The sequence below is a fragment of the Microtus oregoni genome, unplaced genomic scaffold (assembly GCF_018167655.1).
Source record: "Microtus oregoni isolate MIOR12 unplaced genomic scaffold, Mior012 000013F_ref0000133, whole genome shotgun sequence".
Lineage (NCBI taxonomy): Eukaryota > Metazoa > Chordata > Mammalia > Rodentia > Cricetidae > Microtus > Microtus oregoni.
The window spans coordinates 35,790,309-35,815,942 of NW_024543072.1; the positions used below are offsets into that span (position 1 = coordinate 35,790,309).

The 25,634-nt window shown below is 40.8% G+C and overlaps 1 protein-coding gene across 2 annotated transcripts; it reads left to right on the forward strand.

Annotated features, from left to right (window-relative positions):
- Positions 1 to 224: 224 nt before the first annotated feature.
- Positions 225 to 24,186, forward strand: LOC121455451 (dimethylaniline monooxygenase [N-oxide-forming] 3). Of its 2 annotated transcripts, none has more exons than XM_041663120.1 (9): positions 225 to 339; positions 8,667 to 8,804; positions 13,183 to 13,371; positions 13,990 to 14,152; positions 14,810 to 14,952; positions 18,468 to 18,667; positions 20,903 to 21,258; positions 22,716 to 22,788; positions 23,467 to 24,186. In XM_041663120.1, exons 2-9 carry the CDS (start codon positions 8,673 to 8,675, stop codon positions 23,807 to 23,809), a joined length of 1,599 nt encoding a protein of 532 aa, XP_041519054.1. In that variant the 5' UTR covers positions 225 to 339; positions 8,667 to 8,672; the 3' UTR covers positions 23,810 to 24,186. The 2 variants fall into 2 exon arrangements, with proteins under 2 accessions (XP_041519054.1, XP_041519053.1); XM_041663119.1 differs by lacking the exon at positions 225 to 339 and adding an exon at positions 7,510 to 7,564.
- Positions 24,187 to 25,634: the final 1,448 nt, after the last annotated feature.

The window sequence follows — 25,634 nt, forward strand, 5'->3', positions numbered from 1 at the left end:
TATATATATATATATATATATATAATTTGACTGCAAACTAGAGATAATATCACAGCTTCAACTCCAGCATCAGAAGAAGCTGAGTTACATGATTAACCGTGGTGCTTTCTGTTCTCAAAGGAAAGGATCAAAGAGCAGTTGAATATCTTCCAGTACCTTCAGAAGCCAAGCCAGAAAATCCAGTTCACAAACGTACAAAGTACCAGGACTTCCTCAACCCTTGCACTCTGTTCTTCACGTCGACTTGTTTCATCGGCAGTGAGGGCCACAGTAAAAAAAAGCTACCCCAGCATTTCCATTCCAACATGCAGTATTTTCATAAACTCTGAACTTTTTAAGGTAATTTCAAAGTCTTTTATCTTTTAAATGATAGCCTGTATAAATAATTTTTAAACTACTTATAAGTCAATAAATGATATTTTTTCTCTTTTAAATGGCAGCCTAGGGTTGGGACTAATAATTCAGACTTACGTTTTAAATATAAAATATTGTTATCAGAAAGTTAGGGCTAGGGAAAACAATGTGGAGCGCACTTGAATATGTGTATTTGAAGGTATGCGTGATTCTTAGAACATTACCTGGTATAGTGTAGACAATTATTTACTATGTTAATAAATAAAAATATGTCTGTGTGCATACATGTGCTCACAAGTGTTATAGGGACAATAATTGTTTATGTCTGTCTTTTCTGGATTTTATAAATCTCTTTGTCCTCACTACCTCCTTCAGCGTTTGACACATAACACATGTTCTTGAAATATGTGTTGAACTAGTAAGCCACAATTTGAATAAATCAATTAAGGTCCTTCTTTTTGTTGTTGCTGTTGTTGTTCGTCTAAATATAAAAACATAGTTGCCCTGTATATAGTTCTCAGTGATACTGAAACTTCTTTATTGGAATAGCTGATAATGGTAGACACAAGGGCTTAATTTTTTTCTGTTTTTCTAATGCTAGGCAGGCATAGTTGACATTTATCAGCAACTATATTCCAAGAGGGTTAAACATCCAAAATGTCCCAAGAATAGGCCAATAAAATGAAAAATTGTCCTGCCCAAGGTATCTAGTGATATTAATTTGGCCTTTAATCCCAGCACTCGGGAGGCAGAGGCAGGCGGATCTCTGTGAGTTCGAGACCAGCCTGGTCTACAAGAGCTAGTTCCAGGACAGGCTCCAAAACCACAGAGAAACCCTGTCTCGAAAAACCAAAAAAAAAAAAAAAAAAAAAAAAATTTTAATCCTAAAATTTAATCCTAAACAATTATATGATTCAAAGTAAAGGTCTTATTTAATTGTCTGCTGTGACTCTTGAGCTAACATTAGCTCAAAAAGCTCCAACTGTGCTTCCTGCTAGCCTTATGGAATGAATGTTCCTGGCTGCACTGTCAGACCCCACGTGTAGAATGTAGGAACAGAACAGCCAAGAGCTCTGGGCTAAACTCTGAACTATGTTCCTGCTCCTAATCCCAGTTCCAGCTCATATGGTCTGTAACCCAGTAGTTTATCTTGGCCACCAATGCCAAGTCCAACTAATACAAGAAATCTGCTACATCACAATGGAAACTTTTTCATTCCACTGGGCTCTCGCTTAAGAAGGCTCTGATGATGGCTGTCATCCTGGTGACATCAGTCTCTCTGTCACCTCAGAAACAACTGTGGAAGCTTTAGGTAGGAACTGTGAGATGGAGTTACACTTGCAATGTGAGAACAAGTCTCCTTAACCCTTGGCAGAGGATAGTGAGTGAAGGAAGCCCACGGGCCCTGTGCTTGGATCCAGCTCTCAACACAGTATTGCTCAACAATGCACTCGACAACCAAAAATCACAAACCACAGCCTGACCTTGTTTTAAACACATGTTCAAATTTGCACTGGCTTGTTAGCTCCAGAACAAAATGCGTAATATCATCATCTATGTTCTAGAACATTTTGTCCTGTTTTTCCCAGTGAGAAAAAGTTGTTTGTGTTTTACACTGTTTATTCATTTGACTGTTGTTTCATCTTGGCTCTTTCATCCACTCACACATTGATCCCCTGCTCAACAGGATAAAGCATGCCAACTACTTAATGTATACATGCATCCATATTTTTTCCTTAGTAGAAGTTTATTTTAGATTGTATAGCTATGCTTATATTGCTTGCATACGTATTTAAAAGAATTTTTTAATAATTGCTTATTATGACATTGAAAATGTAATAACCATTTGTGCATCTTGTGTCTGCTTTCATGTTATCTAAGATTTTTCGAAGACATCTATTACAGCTGTAATACCCACATTATAGCTTTTTAGCACCCATAGACCACCTTAAATAATTAAATAATCTATTCATTTCTCTTTTTCGAGACAGGGTTTCTCTGTAGCTTTGGTGCCCGTCTTGAACTCACAGAGATCCTCCTGCCTCTGCCTCCCGAGTGCTGGGATTAAAGGCGTGCGCCACCACCACCCAGCAAAAGATTTTTTTTTTTTTTTGGTTTTTCGAGACAGGGTTTCTCTGTAACTTTGGTGCCTGTCCTGGAACTAGCTCTTGTAGACCAGGCTGGCCTCGAACTCCCAGAGATCTGCCTGCCTCTGCCTCCCGAGTGCTGGGATTAAAGGCATGCACCACCATCGCCCGGCCTTCATTTCTCAAACAATAAACATTTGCCAAAGGCAGACACATGGTTTTGAAAACATCAATAACATAAAGAGACTCATCATTTGCAATGAAACCACCACAAGGATTTCAGTAGATTTATCAGCAGAGGCTGAAGGGCATCACTTTTCTAAGTGCTGAAAGGGGAAATTTTTTCAGGATAATAAAACACTACATGAAAAAGGAAATACTACTAGCTTATCACTAGACCTACCTTATGTTTTAAAATGCAATGAGAACTTTCCAGTTGAAATAAAAAACTCAGAAATGATATGAAATTACACTGGTAACACATGAATATGTAGGAAAAAGGGCACTGTAATAATAGAACAGTGGACCATTGTCTTCTAATTCTAGTATAAAATTTAAAACATAAGAGTGTGGTTTGGCAGAACCTGGAAACAATATAGACGCCCCTCAACAGAAGGATAGATAAATAAAGTGTGGTACCTTTATACAATGGAGTATTACTTAGCTGTAAAAAACAATGACATCATGAAATCTGCAGGCAAACTGATAGAACTAGAAAATGTCATCTTGAGTGAGGTAACCCAGACCCAGAAGACAAACACGGTATGTAGTCACTCATAAGTGGATACTAGATGTGAAATAAAGGATAGCCAGACCACAATCCACAGGTCCAGAGAAGCTAAGTAGTAAGGAGGACCCTAAGAGGGACACATGGACTGGCCTGAGAAGGGGAAATAGATGTGATTTCCTGGATAAACTTGGGGTAGGGTCAGTAAAAGGGGGGATAAGGGATGAAAACATGAGGGAATGGGTTGGTGCAGTTGTGGAAGGGATGGAGTGGGAGAGCAATGGAAGAGAGATCTTGATAGAGAGAGCCATCAGGGAAATTCTCAGAAATCTACAAGGATGTCCCACCCCCACCCCATCCCCCAGCTAAGACTACTAACAGTAGTGGAGACCAGGCCTGAAATAGCCTTTTCCTATCATCAGATTGGTGACCACACTGCCATCATAGAGGTAAAGTAGTCCAGCCAAAAAGAGGGAGGAAGGATTATATGAATAAGGGGAGTGCAGTTATTAGGGAAAGTAGGCAAGAGTGACATGCACAGCGAGCATGCCCCAGTCACAAGCACAGTGTGTTGTGCCGTTCAGAGGTTATTTAAACACATGTGACAAGCCGTGTCAAATGATATAAGATATTTGTATCTCTACCTAATTCACCTCCTTTTCGAAGCCAGTGCTTCTTTAAAACTCAAGTACGCTGACAAATGGTCATTATTCTGCAGTTACTTTAAAACATGACCTGACACTGCCCATACGTCTGTCTTTCTACCCATACCTGTCATTATACAAGGTCACTTTCAATTGTTTCCACCTATTCTAGACTGTGAGGTGTTTTGTGACCATGCTCACACTGGGATGACTCTTTTGGAAAATACATATTCAACAACCTAAGTCTCAATTTTGCAGAATTATAAATACTTGAATAAAATGACAATTAAAGATATATGCATTAGATTACTTACAGAAAATAAGGCTTAAAAAATAACTTTTTCAAAAGGCTTCAGTTGAAGTTAGATAACTAACCAAGTTTCATAAATGGTTTTAAGTGCTAGCTTATTTTTACTTTTCTGTTTACAATATACACATTTTAATTGTTGTTATTAGCACAACATTTTTCCTATCACATTTTCTGAGCTATACATTTTTCTCAACTTCCCTCACCTCTTTTACTCTCTCCAGTGACCACCAAGCTCCCAATTTACTCAGGCGATCTTGTTTTTTTCTCCTTCCTAGGTAGAGTCATGTATGTCTCCCTTATGGTCCTCACTGTTGTCTAGGTTCTCTGGAGTTGTGGCATGTAGGCTGGTTTTTCTTTGCTTTATGTCTAAAACATACTTATGAGTGAATACATATTATATTTGTCTTTCTGGATTTGGGTTACCTCATTCAATATTGGTTTTTTTCTAGGTCCATTTGTTTGCCTGCAAATTTCAAGAGGTCATTTATTTTATTTATTGCTGTTGTAGTACTCCTTGTGTAAATGTACCACATTTTCTGTAGAAGAAACAGCGGGCTGCGTTCCTGCCGCCAGCTCCCGGACACATGGCTAGCTTATGCCCCGAAATAACAACACACAAATTGTATACATTTAAACACTGCCTGGCCCATTAGCTCTAGCCTCTATTGGCTAACTCTTACATATTTGTTTAACCCATATCTAATAATCTGTGTATCACCATGGGGTCATGGCTTACCGGGAAAGATTCAGCATGTCTGACCTGGCGGCTGGCTCCATGGCATCTGCCTGACTCTGCTTCTTTCTCCCAGCATTCTGTTCTGTCTACTCTGCCTATCTAAGCTGCTGTCCTATCAAAGGTCAAGGCAGTCTCTTTATTTGACCAATGAAAGTAACACATAGACATAAAACCTACCTACATCAATTTTCTTTAACTATTCTTCAGTTGAGGGGCATCTAAGTTGTTTCCAGGTTCTGGCTTGCTGTGGGACAATGGTCTTACACCCTGTGAAGATTTGTTACTTGAATTTTAATAAAATACTGACTGGCCAGTGGCCAAGCAGGAAGTATGGGTGGGGCAACCAGAACAGGAGAATTCTGGGAAGAGAAAAGGCTCAGTCTGCAGGTGTAACCCAAATGCAGAGGAAGCAAGATGAGAATGCCTAACTGATAAAAGGTACCAAGCCACGTGGCTATCACAGACAAGAATTATGGCTTAATGTAGAATGTAAGAGTTAATAAGAGGCCTGAACTAATAGGCCAACCAGTTTATAATTAATGTAGACCTCTGTGTGTTTTTTTGGGACTGAATGACTGTGGGATAGGGTAGAATAGAACCCTCTGTCAACACTGGCTATTACAAATAATGCTGCTAGGAACATAGTTCAGCACATCCACTTCAGGTATGATTGAGCATCTTTTGGTTACATTCTCAACAGTGGCATTGCTGGGTCTTGAAGTAGATTGTTTCTTAATTTTCTGATAAATAGTCATACTGATTTCCAAAGCAGCTGTACCACTTTGTACTCCCACCAGCAATGAAGGAGTGTTCCTCTTACTCCACATTATCTCCAACATAAGCTGTCATCATTGTTTTTGATCTTGGCCATTCTGACAGGTGTAAGATGGAATCTCAGAGTTGCACTGATTTGCATTTCTCTGATGGCTATGAATGTTGAGCATTTCTTAAGTGTCTTTCAGCCCTTTGAGATTTGTCTGTTGAGACTTCTCTGTTTATGTCTGTACCCCATTTTTTTATTGGATTCTTTGATGACAAATTTCTTGTGTTCTTTGTATATTTTGGAGATCAGTCCTCTGTCTGATGTGGGGTTGGTGAAGATCTTTCCCCATTCTGTAGACTACCATTTTGTCTTAATGACCATTTCCTTTGCTTTACAGAAGCTTCTCGGTTTCAGGAGGTCCCATTTATTAATTGTTTCTCTCAGTGTCTGTGCTACTGGGGTTATATTTGGGAAGTGGTCTCCTTCAATTCAATGTTCATCAAAATCCTAGAAAAATTATTCACAGACCTCAAAAGAACAATGCTCAACTTCATATGGAAAAACAAAAAAACCCAGGACAGCCAATAATCCTGTACAACAAAAGAACTTCTGGAGGCATCACAATCCCAGACTTCAAACTCTAATGTAGAGCTACAGTAATAAAAACAGACAGGAGGACCAATGCAATTGAATTGAAGACCCAGATATAAAGCTACACACTTACGAATAGTTGATGTTTGACAAAGAAGCTAAAAATATACAATGGAAAAAAGAAAGCATATTCAGCAAATGGAGCTGGCATAACTTGATACCAATACATAGAAGAATAAAAATAGATCCATATCTATTGCCATGCACAATACTCAAGTTCAGGTGAATCAAAGGCCTAAACATAAAACCAACCACACTGAACCTCATGGAAGAGAAAGTGGGAAGTACACTTGAATGCTAGCTTATTCTTCACTGCCTTCTGAAGAGTTGAGCTTGACTATGTTGACTTATTGGCTCCTTAATAGAACACTCTCCCATGGCTCTGAACATATGTCTCTATCCCATTTTGGCCAAGTGGTAGGCAGTTTCAGATACTGAGACCTACATTTGTAAGTAGGCAGACTTCACTTACTGGTGAAGGTGACAACTCAGTGATGGTCTTGAAGAATGGGCACTGTCTCCTGGCAGGTCTTTGCCTGCTTGGAAGTCTCTTCCCTTCTGAGCAGGTAGAGTACAATGGACACCTCTTCCTACTAGAGGTCCATTAGGAAGGTAAATTGCAATAGCAAGAGGCACTTTCACTTATAAACTCCTCCCTATGGAATACAATTGCAGATTTTAACTTTGAAGATGCTAGGAAGTTCTCGAAGAAGACCCACAACACCCTCAACGAGATTCCTTTGAATAATACAATCTTTCTAAAGTCCATGACCTAAGCTCTGACTGACTTGCTATATCTGTGACTAGCAAGCTAAGTATTACTTTTTCGTAGCATAGAAAAGCTATCTTTGATGTTGGCCTGCCTATTTCCAATTGTGATTAATTGGAGTTTTCTATAAAACTTGGAAAATTATTATAGGCTACTCCAAAAGACCTACAAATAAGAAAAATAAGATAAGCTTTGTGATTACACATAAGGAAATAGACTCAAAAACCATAGAGGCTTGGAGAAATTGCCACCTCCCAGGCGACTCTGGGGATTGCTAACTGCTGCTAACAGCTAACAGGAAAACAGGTCTGGGTGACTAGAAAGGTGACCCCAGAGACCTGCACATTACAGGAGCTGGAGTGTGTGTTCACTTACTGCTAGACCAAGGATTATCCCTTTAAGAGAAGCTCCTCCTTCCTATTCCAATAACAACCTCCCTTGCCATCAGGTGCCCCACATCTCTTTCAGATGTTGCAGAAGACTTAGAGCTTAGACACACAGAAGAAAGGAAGACAAGGAAAAGGTGGGAAAAGAAAGCTATTGCAAAGGACTTGGGTGGGAGCATCTGGGAGGTGGATGAAAGAGGAGTATGGAGGAGGGTGGGGGTGAGTGGAGTTGCATGGCTTTGCATTCACTGTGTACAGAATGAACATGGCATGCCATTTGGGAAGTGGTTTGGGTTTTATTTTTCCTGGATATCCTAGAACATGATTCTAATCATCTAATCATACAAAAAAAGTATTTTGTTTGTTTGCAGAGCTGTGGAATTTTACCTAAAAAGAAAAATAGAGAAGTGGTGGTAGAACCTACAGATAGGAAAAGATTAGGAAGCATAGTGTTCTTGGAAGAGAACAGAGTTGAGAATGAATGATAAGGAGAAGATGTTGTAAGGCAATGACCTAACTTTTGTTAAGGAAGGAAAAGGACTGACTATCTGACTTATTGAGGTCTGGGTGTTCTCAGTCTTATGTCAAGTAAAATAGATATACAGGCTTTCCTTATGTCTATTCATAAATTACAAATAATCCAGAGATGAATTGAAGGATGCAGGAGGATTCCATAAGCTAGACCAAAATCCCTGGCTTTCATAGAAGGAACATGAGCATCTGCTGATGGTCATGAAATCAACCCTCTCTCACAGAGAGGCCATCATACATCTATGCATACATCTTAGTTTGTTTTATCCACATGTAAACATTTGTGTCAAAATGTGTGTGCCTAGAACATACCTGTGAATGTGTGGTGTGAGTGAATGTTCATATAGTTTAGCTATGAATCTCTTAATTTAGGGAGCTGACTGAAAACAAAATGCTTAATACATTTTGCCTTCACATGCTTGTGCATTTGTGTGGACGTACCTGCCCCCCCCCCATACACACACACAATAAACACTTTAAATGTAAGTTTACCACAGGCAATGCTAGAGATTCACATCACAAATCTCAAGGTTCCTGGTGACTGTTAGGCTGCTTTTTTTGCGAAGAATCAGGAAGTGCTTTGATGACTAACAGGAGTTCTGGAGTACTTTGGAAATGCTATCATGCGTGCCAAAGCAAAATTTCTCATTAAGCCAAAAGTAAACAGCAAAGTAAGGTCTCAGAAATGATCTCTGCACCTCTCCACAGGCACCCATGAAGAAGAGAGTGGCCATCATCGGAGCAGGTGTCAGTGGCCTGGCCTCCATCAGGAGCTGTCTGGAGGAGGGACTGGAGCCCACCTGCTTTGAGAGGAGCAATGATGTTGGGGGCCTGTGGAAATTCTCAGTGAGTGGGGCATCTGTGCAACAGAAAGAAAAGCGGAGGAGGAGGCTCCAGGCCTGCCTAGGGGGCAGCTGTGACTCCTAGCAGTATTGGAGTCCACAAAATGCAATAACAGAAGCAGGTCTGAAATAAGCTCTTTGCAACTTAGCAGAAAACCAGGTGTCTTAGCAAGTTCATTTGTGTGCAGAACTCACCTCTGATTAATCACGAGTAAGAGTCACTTGAAGAATAAAACCCATAGTCCAATACTAGGTACATTTTATAAGAGAGATATTTATCTTCCTGTTTAAAAGCCACCAGGCAGGTCTGGGAGTAAAGAGCTTAGCCCCGTGAGCATAAGGATCTGTGTTTGGATCCCCAGGAAACACCGAGGGGTCAGGTGTAGCAGCTCACATCTGTGGTCCTATGTTGTGAGGCAAAGCCATGCTGATACCTAAGGCTGCTTGACCAGTCTAGCCAAATCGGTGAGCTCATGTTCAGGGAAAGACCATAAAAAAGAAAGTGGAAAGTGAAGGAGAAAGACTTCCAGTGTCAACTTCTGGCCTCAGCATGCTCTTGAATGTGTACACTTTTGTCACACAAAAATAAAGAAATGCTTTAAATGTGAGGTCACCAAAGGTCATTTTAGCGATCCCAAATTTCAATTTCCCAGGTGAATCTGGTCAATAATGGGTTGGCTACAAATGTATTAAGTTATTTCTAGGCTCTGTATTCTGTTCCACTAGTCTATGTGTCTGTTTTTATGCCAATACCGTGATGTTTTGGTTTCTGGAGCCTTGTATTACATTTCGGAGTCAGTTGATGTGATTACTTCCAGCTTTGGGGTTTTTGTTTGTTTCTTTATACTGCTTTGGTTTGGTTTAGTTCAAGTGTATTGTGTCTGTTTGGAGGCTTCTGTACTTCCAAAGGAATTTCAGGACATTTTTCACTAGTTTTGTGAAGAATAGCATTGGTATGTTGGTAGACTGAACAATAATCTGCATTGAGCCTGTAAGTAACTAGGGTAGTGTGAGCATAGTGACATCAGTTCCTTCTGCCTGTCAACATCACAGTCATCTCCATTTGGTGAGGTCTACCTTAATTTCTTTCATCAGGGTTTTACAATTTTCATTGAAAAGTCTTTCACTTCTTGATTAAACTTACTCCTTTGTAATTTTTTTGTTTTGTTTTTGAAAAGGGTGTTTTTTCTGTTCTTGTTGTTGTCATTGTTTGTTTGTTTGAAATAGGGTCTCTCTACATAGCCCTGGCCTAGCTGTCTGGAAACTCACTCTGTAGACAAGGATGGACTCAAACTCACAGAGCTCTGCCTACCTCTGCCTCCCAAATGCTGGGATTAGAGATGTGTACCACTATGCCCAGCTCCTTTGCAGTTTTGTGCCAATTATGAATGAGATTCCTTTTATGATTTTTTTTAATCTCACTAGAAAAAAAAAGGTAACCTCTTTGGAAAATGGTACTGGAAAAACAGGATATTCATGAATGGAAGGTTAAAACTTGACCCCTATACCTCTCACACACTCAAAAATAAAGCAAAGACACATTAAAGATCTAACTGTAAGATCCAGAACAACAGAATTACTAGAAGAAAATAGAGGAAGCACTTCCAGACATTAATACAGGCCAAAAAGAAAATGGCTATGGCCCCAGAAGCTCAAGATACAATAGGCAAATGGAGTGAATGGATGAAGCAAGCATGGGACACGGTCTGAATGGATAGTGCTCAACCTGAAGAAGAATAATACCTTATTATTTTCAGGGAAACAGATAAAAATGGAAGTCATTGTGTTAAATGAAAAAAAAAATGTATTCTAAAGTAGTTGAATGTGGAGTAGTGCATACTAAAGCCTGGGGAAGGTAAGATATGGGGAAGACACTGGGAAATTAGATAACAGGCACCCAAGCACAGGTAGACTAAAGTAATATGCTCTATATATTATAGTGTATAGTAACCAATTAAGTCGTTTTGAATAACTACAAGGGAATCACCCAAGCACTCCAAGTACAACAGGATGACAAGGGATAGAAACCCATTTCCTTAATCTGGTCAATATGTATTGTACCTATGCATTGAAACATCAGATTGTGCCTCAAAATATGCACACTAATTCTATGTTAGTCAGCATACTTTTAATGTTTTAAAAGATACAATTTCTAAATACTCTGGTTTAGCTGCTATGCAATGCCTACATGTATATGATGTTATTTTATCACAGTCTACAAGGTAGTACAATTAACGTAGTAATGTTGGGAGTGTGGGAGGGCACTGTGCTCTATAAAGATATATACTATTGACAAAGTCCCTTTATGCAGGACAATGTCATCCATTTACAATGGCTCTCTCTCTCTCCCTCTCTCTCTCTCTTTGTGTGTGTGTGTGGGGGGGGTGTATTTATATGGACTCTTTTCCTCACAAAATATTTTACTGATATTTATTATTTGAAAATTTCATATACGTATTAAGTGTATCTTGATCATATGTACCACATAATCACCCCCAATGACTAAATATACAATTTCCATTTTCCCATTTCCAGAAAATTACCTTCTCAATTTCACGTCATGTGTGTGTGTGTGTGTGTGTGTGTGTGTGTGCGTGTGTATATAATTCACTGAGTTCAATTAGTGCTGCCTGTCTGTTCATGGGTGTGGGTCATCCACCAGAGCTGGGGTAATCTACCAGTAGCTACATCCCATAAGAAAAGTCCCACCTACAACTGGATTTTTCTACTTGTCCTGCCATGTTGGTGCTCAAAATATTTCAGATTGAGGATTTCTCAGGTTGAGAGCCTCTGTGTGAATTAATTTCTTCCTTATTCTTTCCTCTCTCCTTGAAATACCATTTTTTATCAATCTTCCTAAACTCACCAGAAGCTACAAATCCCTTCACCTCCTCAAAAGTCCCATACAAACGACTCAGGTGCATGAACAACAGAAAACTCGGGTCCTGGTTCAAAGTCACATTTCTTTTTGAAACAAGCATACACCTGCTAATCTGTCTCTTGACAATAAACAAATTCCCATCATGCTAGTGATAGTGACTGGCATGATGTACTATTCCAGAGTTTCCTAAAGGGACATCAGCTGCTCAGCCGTCAGCTTCGAATTACATGACACCAAATGAGAACATTCTAATCGTCTGCATGTTTCTCTACAAACTCAACAGCTATCCATAAGGACCTGTAATTTAGTCTTTCATCACAAAACTTAAGGTCAAATCCAGACATCTTACTGATGTATTGTTTATGGAGCTACTGAGAATGACAGATAATTCATCTAGACCTAGAGAGCACTCACGCGACCTTGGTGTTTTCAGAGACCCAAGTAAAGTTTCAGCTCTCTTTCCATGGTCCTTACAGTAATTTTCGGTTTCCTGTAATGCCTTGGACTGAGAATCTAGCTCAGTCATTAAAATGCTTGCTTACTTTGTAAGTGTGAGCATCTGAGTTCAAGTCTCAGAAGCCAAGCTTGTAATCCCAGCACTGGGAGGCAGAGGCGGAAGCAGAAGGATTCCTGGAGCTTCTTACTAGCCAGCCTAGCCTTCTCAGTGAGTGGACGGCTCTTAAGGAACACACACCTGAGACTGACCTACACAGACACACATGCACACACACACACACACACACAGATGATGGGGGACACACGCACATGGTCACACAGGTACAACCTACCCATAAGCAAACACATTTACTTTTTATTTAGTGTCTTTAATTCACTTCACACATACATTGATTGAGGCAGCAGCTGCAACAAGCAGGCCCTATAGTGTGATCTTCCATAGGAACTACTTTGTTGGTCATTGCCCTCCACCAGTTTTATTCTATAGTGTTACTTGAAAGCCATTTGAAACTCCAGGCCACCTAAAGCAAATTCTACAGGAGTTAAATCTAACTCTGAATTGCTGTGAGATTTTGTTTGTTTGTTTGTTTGTTTGGGGCATGTGTTGTTGTTATTGTTGTTGTTGTTGTTGGTGGTGGTGGTGGTGGTGGTGGTGTGTGTGTGTGTGTGTGTGTGAGAGAGAGAGAGAGAGAGAGAGAGAGAGAGAAAGCCAGTGTATGGCTACAGATGAACCAGACCACAACATCCTGATCTATTCTTTGCTATCTCTTTTTCTTCAACTTCCCCGTCGTCTCTCATCATCACTTGGTACCTCCTCTACAATTCTAGCATAGCTTTGTAACTTCTACATTAATCTGGGGAATCCTGAAGAATCCTGCAGAAGAGAGGGAGAAAGGATTATAAGAGCCAGAGGGGTCACAGACATCATCAGAGTCCCTAGTGGGTAAAGGCCAGTTCAACTTACTGTAATGACTTGGAACTGAATATGAACAAGAGCTGTATACTCACTTACCGATCTCCTTCTGCCTGAAAATTCTGTTCACAGGACCATGCAGAAGAGGGCAGGGCTAGTATCTACCGATCAGTCTTTACCAACTCTTCCAAAGAAATGATGTGTTTCCCAGACTTCCCCTATCCTGATGACTTCCCCAACTTCATGCATAACAGCAAGCTCCAAGAATATATCATTTCATTTGCCAAAGAAAAGAACCTTCTAAAATACATACAGTTTGAGGTAAGATGCTGTCAGCAAAGCAATGTCAGACATAGCAATGAGGAAGTCCGTGGCTGTTGTTCAAGTCCCACTTTTTCCCGGAGGATCCCTTTCTTTAACCAACATTTTTAACTGCTTGAGTTCGCTAATTGTAAACTTGTGAATATGATTTTTCTCTTATGAATCTGTCAGAAATACGTAAAACATGATCACATACAGTTCTTACATCAAAATGGCACCAACTTAGAAATCAGCAACAAAAATAATAGATACAAAATACCCATGGGTTTGTAAATTTAAAACCTCATTCTCTAAGTAATCTTTGTGTCCAAAAGAAATGTAATGTAATGAAAAAATATAAGAACTTGATATTAGTTAAACTTTTTGTGGAAGGCATTTGAAAACCATACTTTTGTGGGCCCATAAGCTTAACCATTTGTAATAAACAATTAAAGTATTTTAAAACAAGGCAAAGAATACACACACACAAGTATTACACATACATACATATACAATCTAATGTTTTCATTTCTCCTGAGGGACTTTTGAATTCTGTAAGATGTGTCTTATTAATAAAATGATTTTAAGACCAATCTACCATTAGCATATTAAAGAAGGCTTTCTTTCTATATTCTTTAGACATTTGTAACCAGTATAAATAAAAGTCCTGATTTCTCAACTACTGGCAAATGGGAAGTTACCACTGAAAAGAATGGTAAAAAAGAAACAGCTGTCTTTGATGCTATAATGATTTGTTCTGGGCATCATGTGTACCCCCATCTACCAAAAGACTCCTTTCCAGGTAAGGCGGCTGAAGGTGAGGAAGCCACCTACACATCTATCAGGAATAAATGTATCGGTGAGGTTTATTTTAGTCTGCTTTCTAATGCGAGTAACAGAAAACCTGGCAATTAAAGTAAAGGACATTGTAAAGGAAAGAGACTTGGCTCATAACGACAGGCACTGGAAAGGTAAGCAGCATGGTGCTAGCAACCTAGCGAGCTCCGCCCACCACCACCTCAACCCCACTGCATTGCATCACAGTATGATTAAGAGTTAGAAAAAGAACTAGGCATGTCCAGCACCTAATGGTTACAAGGTGAGAAGGGCATCTGGAGGGATTCAACAGCCAGGCTTGCTCTTGTTGGAATCAGACAGTTAATGCTCTCCTGTAACAACTCACTCCACCATCCTTGCCAAGGGCAATGTCCTCAATGACCAGCTTTACTTCCCAGTTGTCGCCAAGCTGGCGGCACATGTACCTCTGGGGAATATATTCAAGTCTTCCCCAAACTGCAGTAGTATCTTTTTAATTAAACTACAAACAGGCCAATTAAAGTATATTTCTGTTTTCTATAGTATATTAGGGTTACTAAATTTTCTTATTTTGTGACCACGAGAGTTGTTTGATTTTTAATAGAAATCAAGTTGATTCACATGCTTCTTTCTTTTTACTCAGGTTTAAACCGTTTTAAAGGCAAATGCTTCCACAGCAGGGACTATAAGGAACCAGGGATGTGGAAGGGAAAGCGAGTCCTGGTGATCGGTCTGGGGAACTCGGGCTGTGACATTGCTGCAGAAGTCAGCCACGTAGCTCAACAGGTACCATATCTCACACACGCCACAGACAATCTTAAAGGGATAAAACTGGTATTTTCTCCTTTGAAAACTGCTATGGAATCGAATGGCATGTTTTAGCCAAGTAATATTTCCTATACCTCAGCTTCCTGGGTAACAAACAAGTAGGATTTGAAATAGCTGTATAGGTGTCACTAGTGATGTTTCTGACCCAGTAAGGACTTGATACCTTGTGTGTGTCTGATGGATTCCTTTGAAACTAGAGTGAACTCAAGGTTAAAGCTATGACCGAGACTCCTAGAGAAGTTGTTTTATGCTTCTGGGTTTCTGCACTCCACATCAATAAAGCAGATAAGAACAGAACTAGTTTAGAAATGAGATTGTTACAGAGTGAAAACCCGACCCAGTCCACATTCACAGAGAGCTGCATAGTCACTCATTCATGCATGCCTTCAGTCTGTGGCTAATTCTTCTTCCAGGCACTGGCGTAGGAATTGGAGAAAGAATGTTGAACAAAGCAAACGTACCCCTCACTCTTGAACGCCACAATACTAATTATGTAAATGCTCTAATGCATAAATTATCATTGTGGAAAGTACTAAGAAAGCAAAGCACATGGTTCATGTCATTAATAAGGGTGACATACTCCACATGAGGCAGGAAAGACCCCTGGAGATGACGACACACAAACAGAGAACCAGAAGTTGAGAAAGGCACAGACTCAAAAGAGATCTTCAAGCAGAGGGTCTTGAGGTATCTCAAAAACTGATGAGAGGCCTCTTGGCTACATCTCAGTGGGTCTGGAAAGAAGAGTGTGAAGGGAGACCGAAAGGAAGATGGAGAGGGAAGGATGAAGGTCCATGTAGGGTATGATTTAAACAAATGTCATCTCCCTTCGAAAGAAGCATTAAAGGTTGCTTTTCCAGAAGCCGAAAGGCAGGGATCTTATTTCCAGATGTCATAGACCCCCAATATTGGTTCCTGATAGGCCCCTGAGCATCGCCATTATACTTCCAGCTTTACTCCACAGTATTAGAGTCAAGATGCAAAAGATCGCGTCAGGACAAATGTCATAAAAATTATTCCTATGCCTGTGTTCCACACACTGCACTTGACAACCAGGGGCAAGCAAAGAAATTAACCATGTGGCCTTCCTTCTCAAAAGGTCATAAAGTCTAGCCAAAAGGCACATGCACGTGTGTGCGCACACACAGACACATGCACGTGTGTGCGCACACACAGACACATGCACGTACTTGCACACACAGACACATGCACATACTCGCACACACAGACACATGCACATACTCGCACACACAGACACATGCACATACTCGCACACACAGACACATGCACATACTCGCACACACAGACACATGCACGTACTTGCACACACAGACACATGCACGTGTGTGCGCACACACAGACACATGCACATACTCGCACACACAGACACATGCACATACTCGCACACACAGACACATGCACGTACTTGCACACACAGACACATGCACATACTCGCACACACAGACACATGCACGTACTTGCACACACAGACACATGCACGTACTTGCACACACAGACACATGCACGTACTCGCACACACAGACACATGCACATACTCGCACACACAGACACATGCACATACTCGCACACACAGACACATGCACGTACTTGCACACACAGACACATGCACATACTCGCACACACAGACACATGCACATACTCGCACACACAGACACATGCACATACTTGCACACACAGACACACGCACATACTCGCACACACACATGCACATACTCGCACACACAGATACATGCACATACTCGCACACACACATATGCACGTACTCGCACACACAGACACATGCACGTACTTGCACACACAGACACATGCACAAACAGTCTCAAGAGATAAGCAGGATGCATGACAATGGTGTAAGAGTTAACACTGGAATGAAGGAAAAAACATGACTCTGTCGCTAAATGCCCAAAAGACTGTAGAATCCAAGGCATCACAAAGGAGATGGTCCTGAACCCATTCTTGAAAGAGAAATATAAACCATATAGTCGAATATAAACCTAAAATATAGACATAAGCTGTTCTTAGAATGGGGGATGACAGCAAACATGAGGACAGGAATCAGTACTGTGTGTTTGACAGCTGAAAAGAAGGTTCTTAATAGCGACAACAGAAATGGTGCATCAAGGTACTTTAATACTCCCACCTAAGTAAGTGCCTTCAACCGTAGGTAAAAGGTCATTGAATCTTATTTTTCCTCTTGGTGAAAAAAGGCAATTGAAGACAAACACATTAGCAACTTCTTAAAAAGCTCAAAGGAACCTAAGATCTGAGTGGGAGATGACTTAAGAGAAGCAAAATTTGGAGCTTCAGATTCCAAGAGCACAGAGTAGCCACTGGAACTGAGGTAGGAAAGAAAGGTAGGAGCCCCAGTAAGTGATCTTTTCAAACACTTCAACAAAGAGCTGAAAAAATGTGAATTCTTCATAAGTAAAAGTATACCACGTAAGGTTATTGAACTACAAGCAATATGATGAACCAGGGTGATAAGATATTTATGTCTGCATATGTAATGAATTAGAAGAAAGAAACCCAATTTCTGAAGCTTTCAAGGTACATTTCTTCTTTAATTTGCTTCTCTTATAATGGCATTGCATAATTTAAAAAAAAAAAGCAAGAAAAGAAGAAATAAATAGAAGAAACCTAAAAATCCACTGTGTTACAAATTAGCAGAAGAGGAAAAAAAGAGACATTTAATAATCACTTTATATCCGAGATGATGTCAGTCATATGACACAGGTTATCATGCTCAATTGACCCTCATACAAATCTGAAGTAGTTTAGATGCTGCTTCTTTCTGGTTTATATAAGGAAACAAGATTAACGAAGTTAAAGCAATCTTGCCTATGTCACATCATTTAGAGGTAGGAGGGCCAGGATTTCTGCCTATAGTCCAGATCACAAGTTGCTTGCCTCATTTTACACCAATACCTATTTGGGGATAGTAGTTACTTCTTTGTAGCTATCAGTAGTTGGATAAGCCCTGGGAGTCATACCGGTGGTCAGCTGTGCTAGGAAGACGTGATTGAAGTAAGTTGGTTCCTGTCAGCAACAGCAGGGAATCTGATTAGACCTGAGGAAGCTTGTCTCAAAGTGTCCTTGAAGTCGCATCTCCCAGGAAGGAAAGCGGGCTTTCTTTTGCCTTATGCTCAAGTTTTGAGGGCCTATGGATGTGAACTAATTTGAAATGAGGGTCTGAACCTACGTGGGCAATCAGTGGATTTGGAAAACCAAGAAAGGAAGTAAGATCTGAGGGGAGCCTACTTTTTTAATCAAAACAATTCTTTAGGAGGACTGACAGCTGAGGGTTTTTTACTTCCTCCTGGCAAAAAAGAAAACAAAAACAAAACAAACAAAAACCCAAGAGCAAGAGTAGTAAGCCCATTTCTACAGGGAGCTGCAGAGGGCATCTTACAATACGCCCTACACTTGCTGCATTTAACGTTTGTATTCTTCAGGTCATCATCAGTTCCAGAAGTGGATCCTGGGTGATGAGCAGAGTCTGGGATGACGGCTACCCCTGGGACATGTTGGTGATCACTCGATTTCAAACTTTCCTCAAGAACAACTTGCCCACAGCCATCTCTGACTGGTGGTACATGAGACAGATGAACGCAAGGTTCAAGCATGAGAACTACGGCTTGATGCCTTTAAATGGGTAACGTGGACTAAAACGTGATGTGCTTGCTAACGTTTACTTCAATGTCAACAACGCTTGGTGTGTGTTGTAATCTCAAAACAAATCAAAAGACATTCATGAAGTAATCACATCACACGTATCAAAGGATAAAGAACTGCAAATATTGGGAAGGGTTTCCACACAGCCTTCTTACCAGATTTGTACGTCTAGAGCGTTAGGTAATACTGAAGCAGTTAGATCCCATAGCAACAGGAATAAAAAATAAACATGTTTTAAGCACTTCATACATTACCAGAGTCTTCCCCATTCTCTGCTTTAGGCTCTGGCATATATTATGACATGTACCCTCACAACTAAGAGAGCTGTGTTTGTTCTGGTTTTCAGAGGAGAAAACTGAAGTGTGATAGAATTGTTAATGTTACCAAAGTCCCACATCCAGGAAGTAGAAGCAACCTTCAGTATAAATCCACATCTGCTGATTCCAGGTCTTTATCCTCTTCCTCTGTGACCTCACACTTAGTGGCAAAGTGGAGGCTAACAAAATCACTTTCCTGTGTTGTACTCTTTTTCTCAAGCCCTGCAAAGAATGCTCTCACTGCTACACAATTCTGGCACTCCCTGCTTCCTCCTTAGTATTTTTCTACAACTCCCTCAAGCCCACTACATAAAAAACAACTTCAACATTGGCTACAAATCCCAAATTTCTTCTTACATATTCATTAACTCAACAAATATAAATGAAGTGTTTACTGCGTCAGGTACCAAGTTAAGTGTTTGGGCATACATCAGGGTCTAGAACAAGCAGAATTCTGTTCTACTAGAGTACACTCTTAGTAGCCATAAACATAACAACAAATGCTTAGTAGAAAGCTATATGGTGATGTATGTTGTGGAGAATACAGTGCGGGCAAAGGGGATAGAAATGCCGCAAAGACAGTTTTCAGTAGGGTCCTAGAATTAGGCATAAACACTAAGTTAAATTTCATGCCATTTCTTGAAGGATGAGTGTGGACACAGAGGGCAAAAAGACTGTCAGCAATCGTGTGGGGATTAACAATAGGGACCACCAGGAGAGAGTAGCCATGTTAGGAAAGGCACTAAGGAAAAGTGATCTCTGAAGACAGACAGTGCTTCAGGAGGGAGGACACAATCATCTAAGCCAAGAGGTACTAGTAAGTTCAGGAAAATAACTGAGCGGGGCCCTTGGACCCATCAGCTTCATTCTGACAGCCTTGGCAAACATCGTCTCAGTGAGACTGGGGTGCTTAGTGGTGGGTGACAATGAGTTTAATACAAGTGGCAGAGAAGAAGTGTAGTTGAGTCTAGCGCTTTTCCAACCAGAGCTCCACCTAATCTCATTGTCTCAGTTTCTCCTCCTTCAGCTTCTTCCCCTGACTGTCTTGGTCATACATAACAAAGTCCTTTCCTTACATGATATTCGAATTTATTGGCAACTTCAGAATACTCTGCATGCATGAAGATTTTCCTGATCAAAACAATGGATCGCTTCAGATCTCCAGGTGCCAGTGCTTCAAACTGCTCTCCCCTTACATAAGTTCCCAGGTGCACCTTCTTTGGCCTAAGTGGTGCAATTACTTAGTATGGCTCACATTTCACTACTCAGTGAAAGCCCAGGGATAGCCCTCTCCCCCCTTTTTATTGTTTTCATTGAGTTATATATTTTTCTCTGCTCCCCTCCCTTCCTCTTCCCCTCCCCTTCTACCCTCTCCCATGGTCCCCATGCTCCCAATTTTCTCAGGAGATCCTGTCTTTTTCTATGTCAGGGGTAGCCCTCTTCTGTATTCCTTTACCTTCCCAAGTCTATCTTACTATGGCCAGTTTGGAATATAAGAATAGACATTAACACTGTTAGCGCTTTATCTGTACTACAGACTACAAAATTTCTCATACTATTCAGATCTCACTGTGGCCTAAGATAGAGGACAGTGTCATTTCAGAAGAGAAAAGTGAGGTATTGGGAATTTAAAAGGACTGAACCTTCTCATAGGAAGCAATAAGGCTTTAGATACCAGGTGCCTTACATTAGAATTTTTCTTGGTATAGACTTTGCTAGTAACTTCTCTTACCTCCTATATGGCCTCACATCAGTTTTATTCTTCTCATGCATTAGCGATATTCCATAGCTCAGGGAAATCTTTTGATCATCTTGTTCCTTCCTTCACCATCTGTACAGAGACTAAGACAAGGGGGACATGTTACTGTTACAATGACCAGTCTCTTCCATCCATATAGAACTCTCAGGAAAGAACCCGTGTTCAATGATGAGCTCCCAGCACGCATCCTGTGTGGCACCGTGTCCATCAAGCCTAACGTGAAGGAGTTCACAGAGACCTCCGCTGTGTTTGAGGATGGGACCGTGTTTGAGGACATTGACTGTGTCATCTTCGCAACAGGCTACGGTTATGCCTATCCCTTCTTGGATGACTCCATCATCAAAAGCAGAAACAATGAGGTCACCTTGTACAAGGGCATCTTCCCTCCTCAGCTGGAGAAACCAACCATGGCAGTGATTGGCCTTGTCCAGTCCCTTGGTGCTGCCATCCCCACAACTGACCTGCAGGCACGCTGGGCTGCACAAGTAATAAGGGGTAAGTGGGCCAAACAGTTCCCCGATGGATGCTAATGAGAATTCTTTCAGAATCAGAGCAAAAATCCTAATTAAGAGACCCGTCCAACTTTGAGAATCTGTAACTCCATTCCCATTGGCAGGGTACTCCTTGAGCAATTTGAAATATGTGTCACTGGGTTATCATGGGCAATAGTACAATATTATTGGAGATTTTTGCTACTTATGATTTCTGGGAGCTGACAATTACCTGAGATCATTCAATAGACAAGAACTCCAAGAGTTCTTGGCCCTTGCTGCATGTCAATATTATGAAAGTGTGATTTCAAATGGGATAGAATTACATTACTTGAAAGGGTGATGGGGAAAGAAAGTTCCAGGCAAATCTTCAGCTAGACACAGATACCTGCAGCCAGGAATAGCACACACTCTGGGAAGGCAATGGGTCTTCTGGGCTGAGTTCTTCTCTGAACTGTGTTTGTTAAGGACAAGCAGTGCTTGATTAGAGATGGGAAGTACAAGATGTAAGAGACGTTTAATTTCTAAGGTACAAGAGTACATGTTATTCATATTTTCAAAAGGAAAAGGAAACAACAGACTTGATTAGGTAAGGAAGTCAGCCAGCGTCGGTAGCAGAGCTGAGATCAGAGTCATGGTGACATCTGAATGAAGGGGAATAGCTGTGGACAGCCGTGGTCCATAGAAACAAGTGGAGCCTTAATTAAAGAAAAAACAGAGATGTCGAAGTATATTGAGCAACGTTTACTTGAACCTTAATTTATGAAACTTCTCGATGAGGGTGTTTTAGCAAAGTGGGCTCCTTTTGAAGCCACAACTATGGCTTCTAGTACTACCCTGGCTCGCTGGAGCTCAGTCTCCCTTTCCTGTGGAAGCTTACATGAGTATGCATGCCCCTGTATACCCTGAGCCACCAGACTTCCACCATATCCGCATGTTCCTACGCAGCAGTGGCCTCTCTGCCTCTGCCTTTGTCTCTCCCTGCTCAGGCAGAGATTGGATGTGGCTTCAGAGGGCTAAGTGACTCCAGCAAAGCAGCAGCACTCTCTCGGCCCTCAGATCCCACCTTAGGGAGACTGGACTTAAAGGGTGGTCACTAACTCTCTGCGAGGACAAGAGTTTTAACTTTGGCTCTGAGAAAATAAAAATAAGGAAAAAAGTAAAACAAAAAGGGGAACTGGAGAGATGGTTAACACAGGCACTTGATGGCAGGACTGACAAACCTGGGCTCCATTCTGAGATCACATGGTAGAAAGATAAAACTAATTCCAACAAGTTGTTCTGTGACCACACACACACACACACACACACACACACACACACACACACGCACACACACACACTAATAAACACTTCTAAAACTGAAAATACAATGTGACTCACAATTCACTGAGACCGAAAAACACTGGGCTACTCCTACTCTGGATTCATTAAACTATTCTGCCCTTCCTTCTTTTTCAGGAACTTGCATGTTGCCTTCTGTTAAAGACATGATGGATGATATTGATGAGAAAATGGGTAAAAAGCTCAAATGGTAAGAGTTTTATGCGGTAGATCTATTATAATGTAGATCCAGGATTTGCCTAGAAAAAAATCAGAATTTCTCAATAATTGAAACTGGTTTTGTCTTAAATGATCCTTCATGAAGTTAACAGACTTAATGAGCCCCATTCTTCCATCTAAGAGCGGAGACCTTCTCGCCTGCCCTTGCACTGGGTCCTACTAGGTGCAAGGTGCAGAGTCAGCAGTAAGAGTGAGGAACCTCATTGTAGTGTCCCCTTTATCCCTGCCTTTAGCAGTCCATCCCAGAAAGGACATACGAAAGTGATGGACTCGAAATAATTGGGGAAACAAATGAAAGCAGAGGTCTGTTCTCAGAAACCCTTCACAGGGTGGATGATCCTTCAAGTGGACGCTTTAAATGAAAAGGACCAGCAGCAGGAGAATTAGCATGGAAAACTGGACTCCATCCCTGGTCTGCCACTAATTAGCTTGGGGGCTGTGAATGAGGAACTTGGCTTGAGCAAGAGACAACTATCGTTCTCCACTGCTGGGTAGTGTTGGGGGATTTATTTCCAAATGCGATATGAAATAATCCCCTCGATAACACAAGAGAATAACGACTGCCCCGATAGGAAGATGTGAGCTGCTTTCTCTCTTCTTGCTTCCGCAAAGCCCAGGTATCACAGGAGTACCTTCTCTCCATCTCTAGGTTTGGCAGCACTCAGACCATTCAGACGGATTACATTGTTTACATGGATGAACTGGCCTCCTTTATTGGAGCAAAGCCCAATATCCGACAGCTGTTTCTGAAGGATCCCAGGTTGGCCATAGAAGTGTTCTTTGGCCCTTGCAGCCCCTACCAGTTCCGGTTGGAAGGTCCAGGGAAGTGGTCAGGAGCCAGAAACGCCATCCTAACCCAGTGGGACCGGTCACTGAAGCCTATGAACACACGTGTCGTTGGTGGTGTTCGGAAGCCTTGCTTATACCTCTATTTGCTCAGGCTCCTCTCTGTTCCTATTCTGCTCATTGCTCTTTTCCTTGTGTTGATCTGATCGCAGTTTTCTCTAGAATTTCTGATAGTCACTGACAGTAAGTGGGCAGGAATTTTGCTATTTAAAAAATGAAGATTCTCATACCTCTCCCTTTCCTGTTCAAGATCATTTGGCAGGACTCTAGGCATTATTTAGAAAGCAAGACAGTGTTGCTCTGGCCTTCTACATAGGCCACTTTCAGAATCTTATTGGTCTTCAGGGGGCATGAATCAGGCCTCTTTCAGTTCCACTAACACTTAAAAATGGGAACTATGTTTTTATGTCCCTCTTGAATCATTTCCTGAAACTCTTGGAAGTGGTGCCTTTTCTCTTTTAAACGATGCTTGAAAGAAGAAACTTCAAAAATAAACAGTGAATAAAATAGAACATTTAGAATATGCTCTTCTTAAGCTGTCTATCTAAACTATGTGTGAACCTGGGGGAGAGCTTGGCAATTACTAGTTTTTTTATTATTATTATTTTCCTAATGCTCCAGGCACTATCTCTTGCTCCCTAGCTAAGAAACACAGTGCAAAAATCTGACCCACACTGACAGATAGCTCAAATTAACTCATTTCACTGATAAGAAAATTAGTAAATTAAGGAAAGAAACTCTCCAACATAGAGTAAATAAATAATCACAACAATAAGCAATATATACCTTTGAATTGCTAGAAAAGATGTTTTGAAAACTGGGTTTTCTAAGGGCTGGGACTTGAATACGATAAGTGTTCTCTAGGTTTTGTCCCCACAATGTACTACTGAGATATGATGGAAGCTTCCAGAGGTGGAGTTCAGCTGGGGATCGTGGGGTCATTCTGTGGAGAAGGTCCTCAAAGGCTTTCTAAGTCACTGATTTCTTCTCTCTCCTCCTGGGTTGGTATGTAGTTATGTTAGCTAGTTCTTTCATGTGTCCCACTGTTCTGTCAATCAGTGTGACACAGCCAGGCACTCAGTCCATGCCCGAGCCTCCTGCTCTCAAACCCATCTGCCTCAGTTGTTTTTGCACATCAGCAAAATTCTGAAACAATTATTATCCAGGAATGACGAGGCCAACAGATCAGGAAATGACTACCATTCCAAGGACATCTTGCTGTACACAGAGATTCTCTAGGGAGAACCTTTGAAACTCAGAAAGATGAGAAATTCAACAGCAGCCTCCAAAAATTACTGATATATCTCAGAAGAAATAAAAATACATCTTTTCAGAAACAAAACAAAACCTATACAATATAGCAATAGCATCTTATGATAGAAACTTATGATAAATCTTTCTGTAAGAACAGAGGAAAAAATACCCACCCCAAAAATGTAAAGCTTGTTTATAAAGTTGTGTTATGCCTATAAACCTAGGATGTGGGGGGGGGGGGGAGGGAAGGCACTGAGGCAGAAGAATGGTAAATTTGACCCTGACACAAAAACAACAAAAATCTATGTCACGCCTAAAGAAGCTGGAAAAAGGATTAAACTTAATGTGTTCATGAGAAAAGAACTAAATGTCGGAACAGAAATGAGTGAGACTCATGCCAGAAAACAGAAAAATCAACAAACTAAGACTTGGATTTTTTTAAAGGATGAAAAGTTAGACCTAACCATTCAGCTAGACAAACTAGGAGGAAAGAAAGAGTAAGGAAATAATAGGCTAAAATAAGATCAGCACCGAAAGAAAATATTAAAGATAATATTATGCTTTTAAGGATTTTTAAGAGAGTACTACAAATAATTGCATATCAACAGGTGGGAGAATCTGGAAAAAAAATGGATACAATCCATAGAAACATACTTTCCTCCTTGACTAAATCATGAAGAAATATGAAAAAAAAGGCAAATAACCAGCAAGAAAATT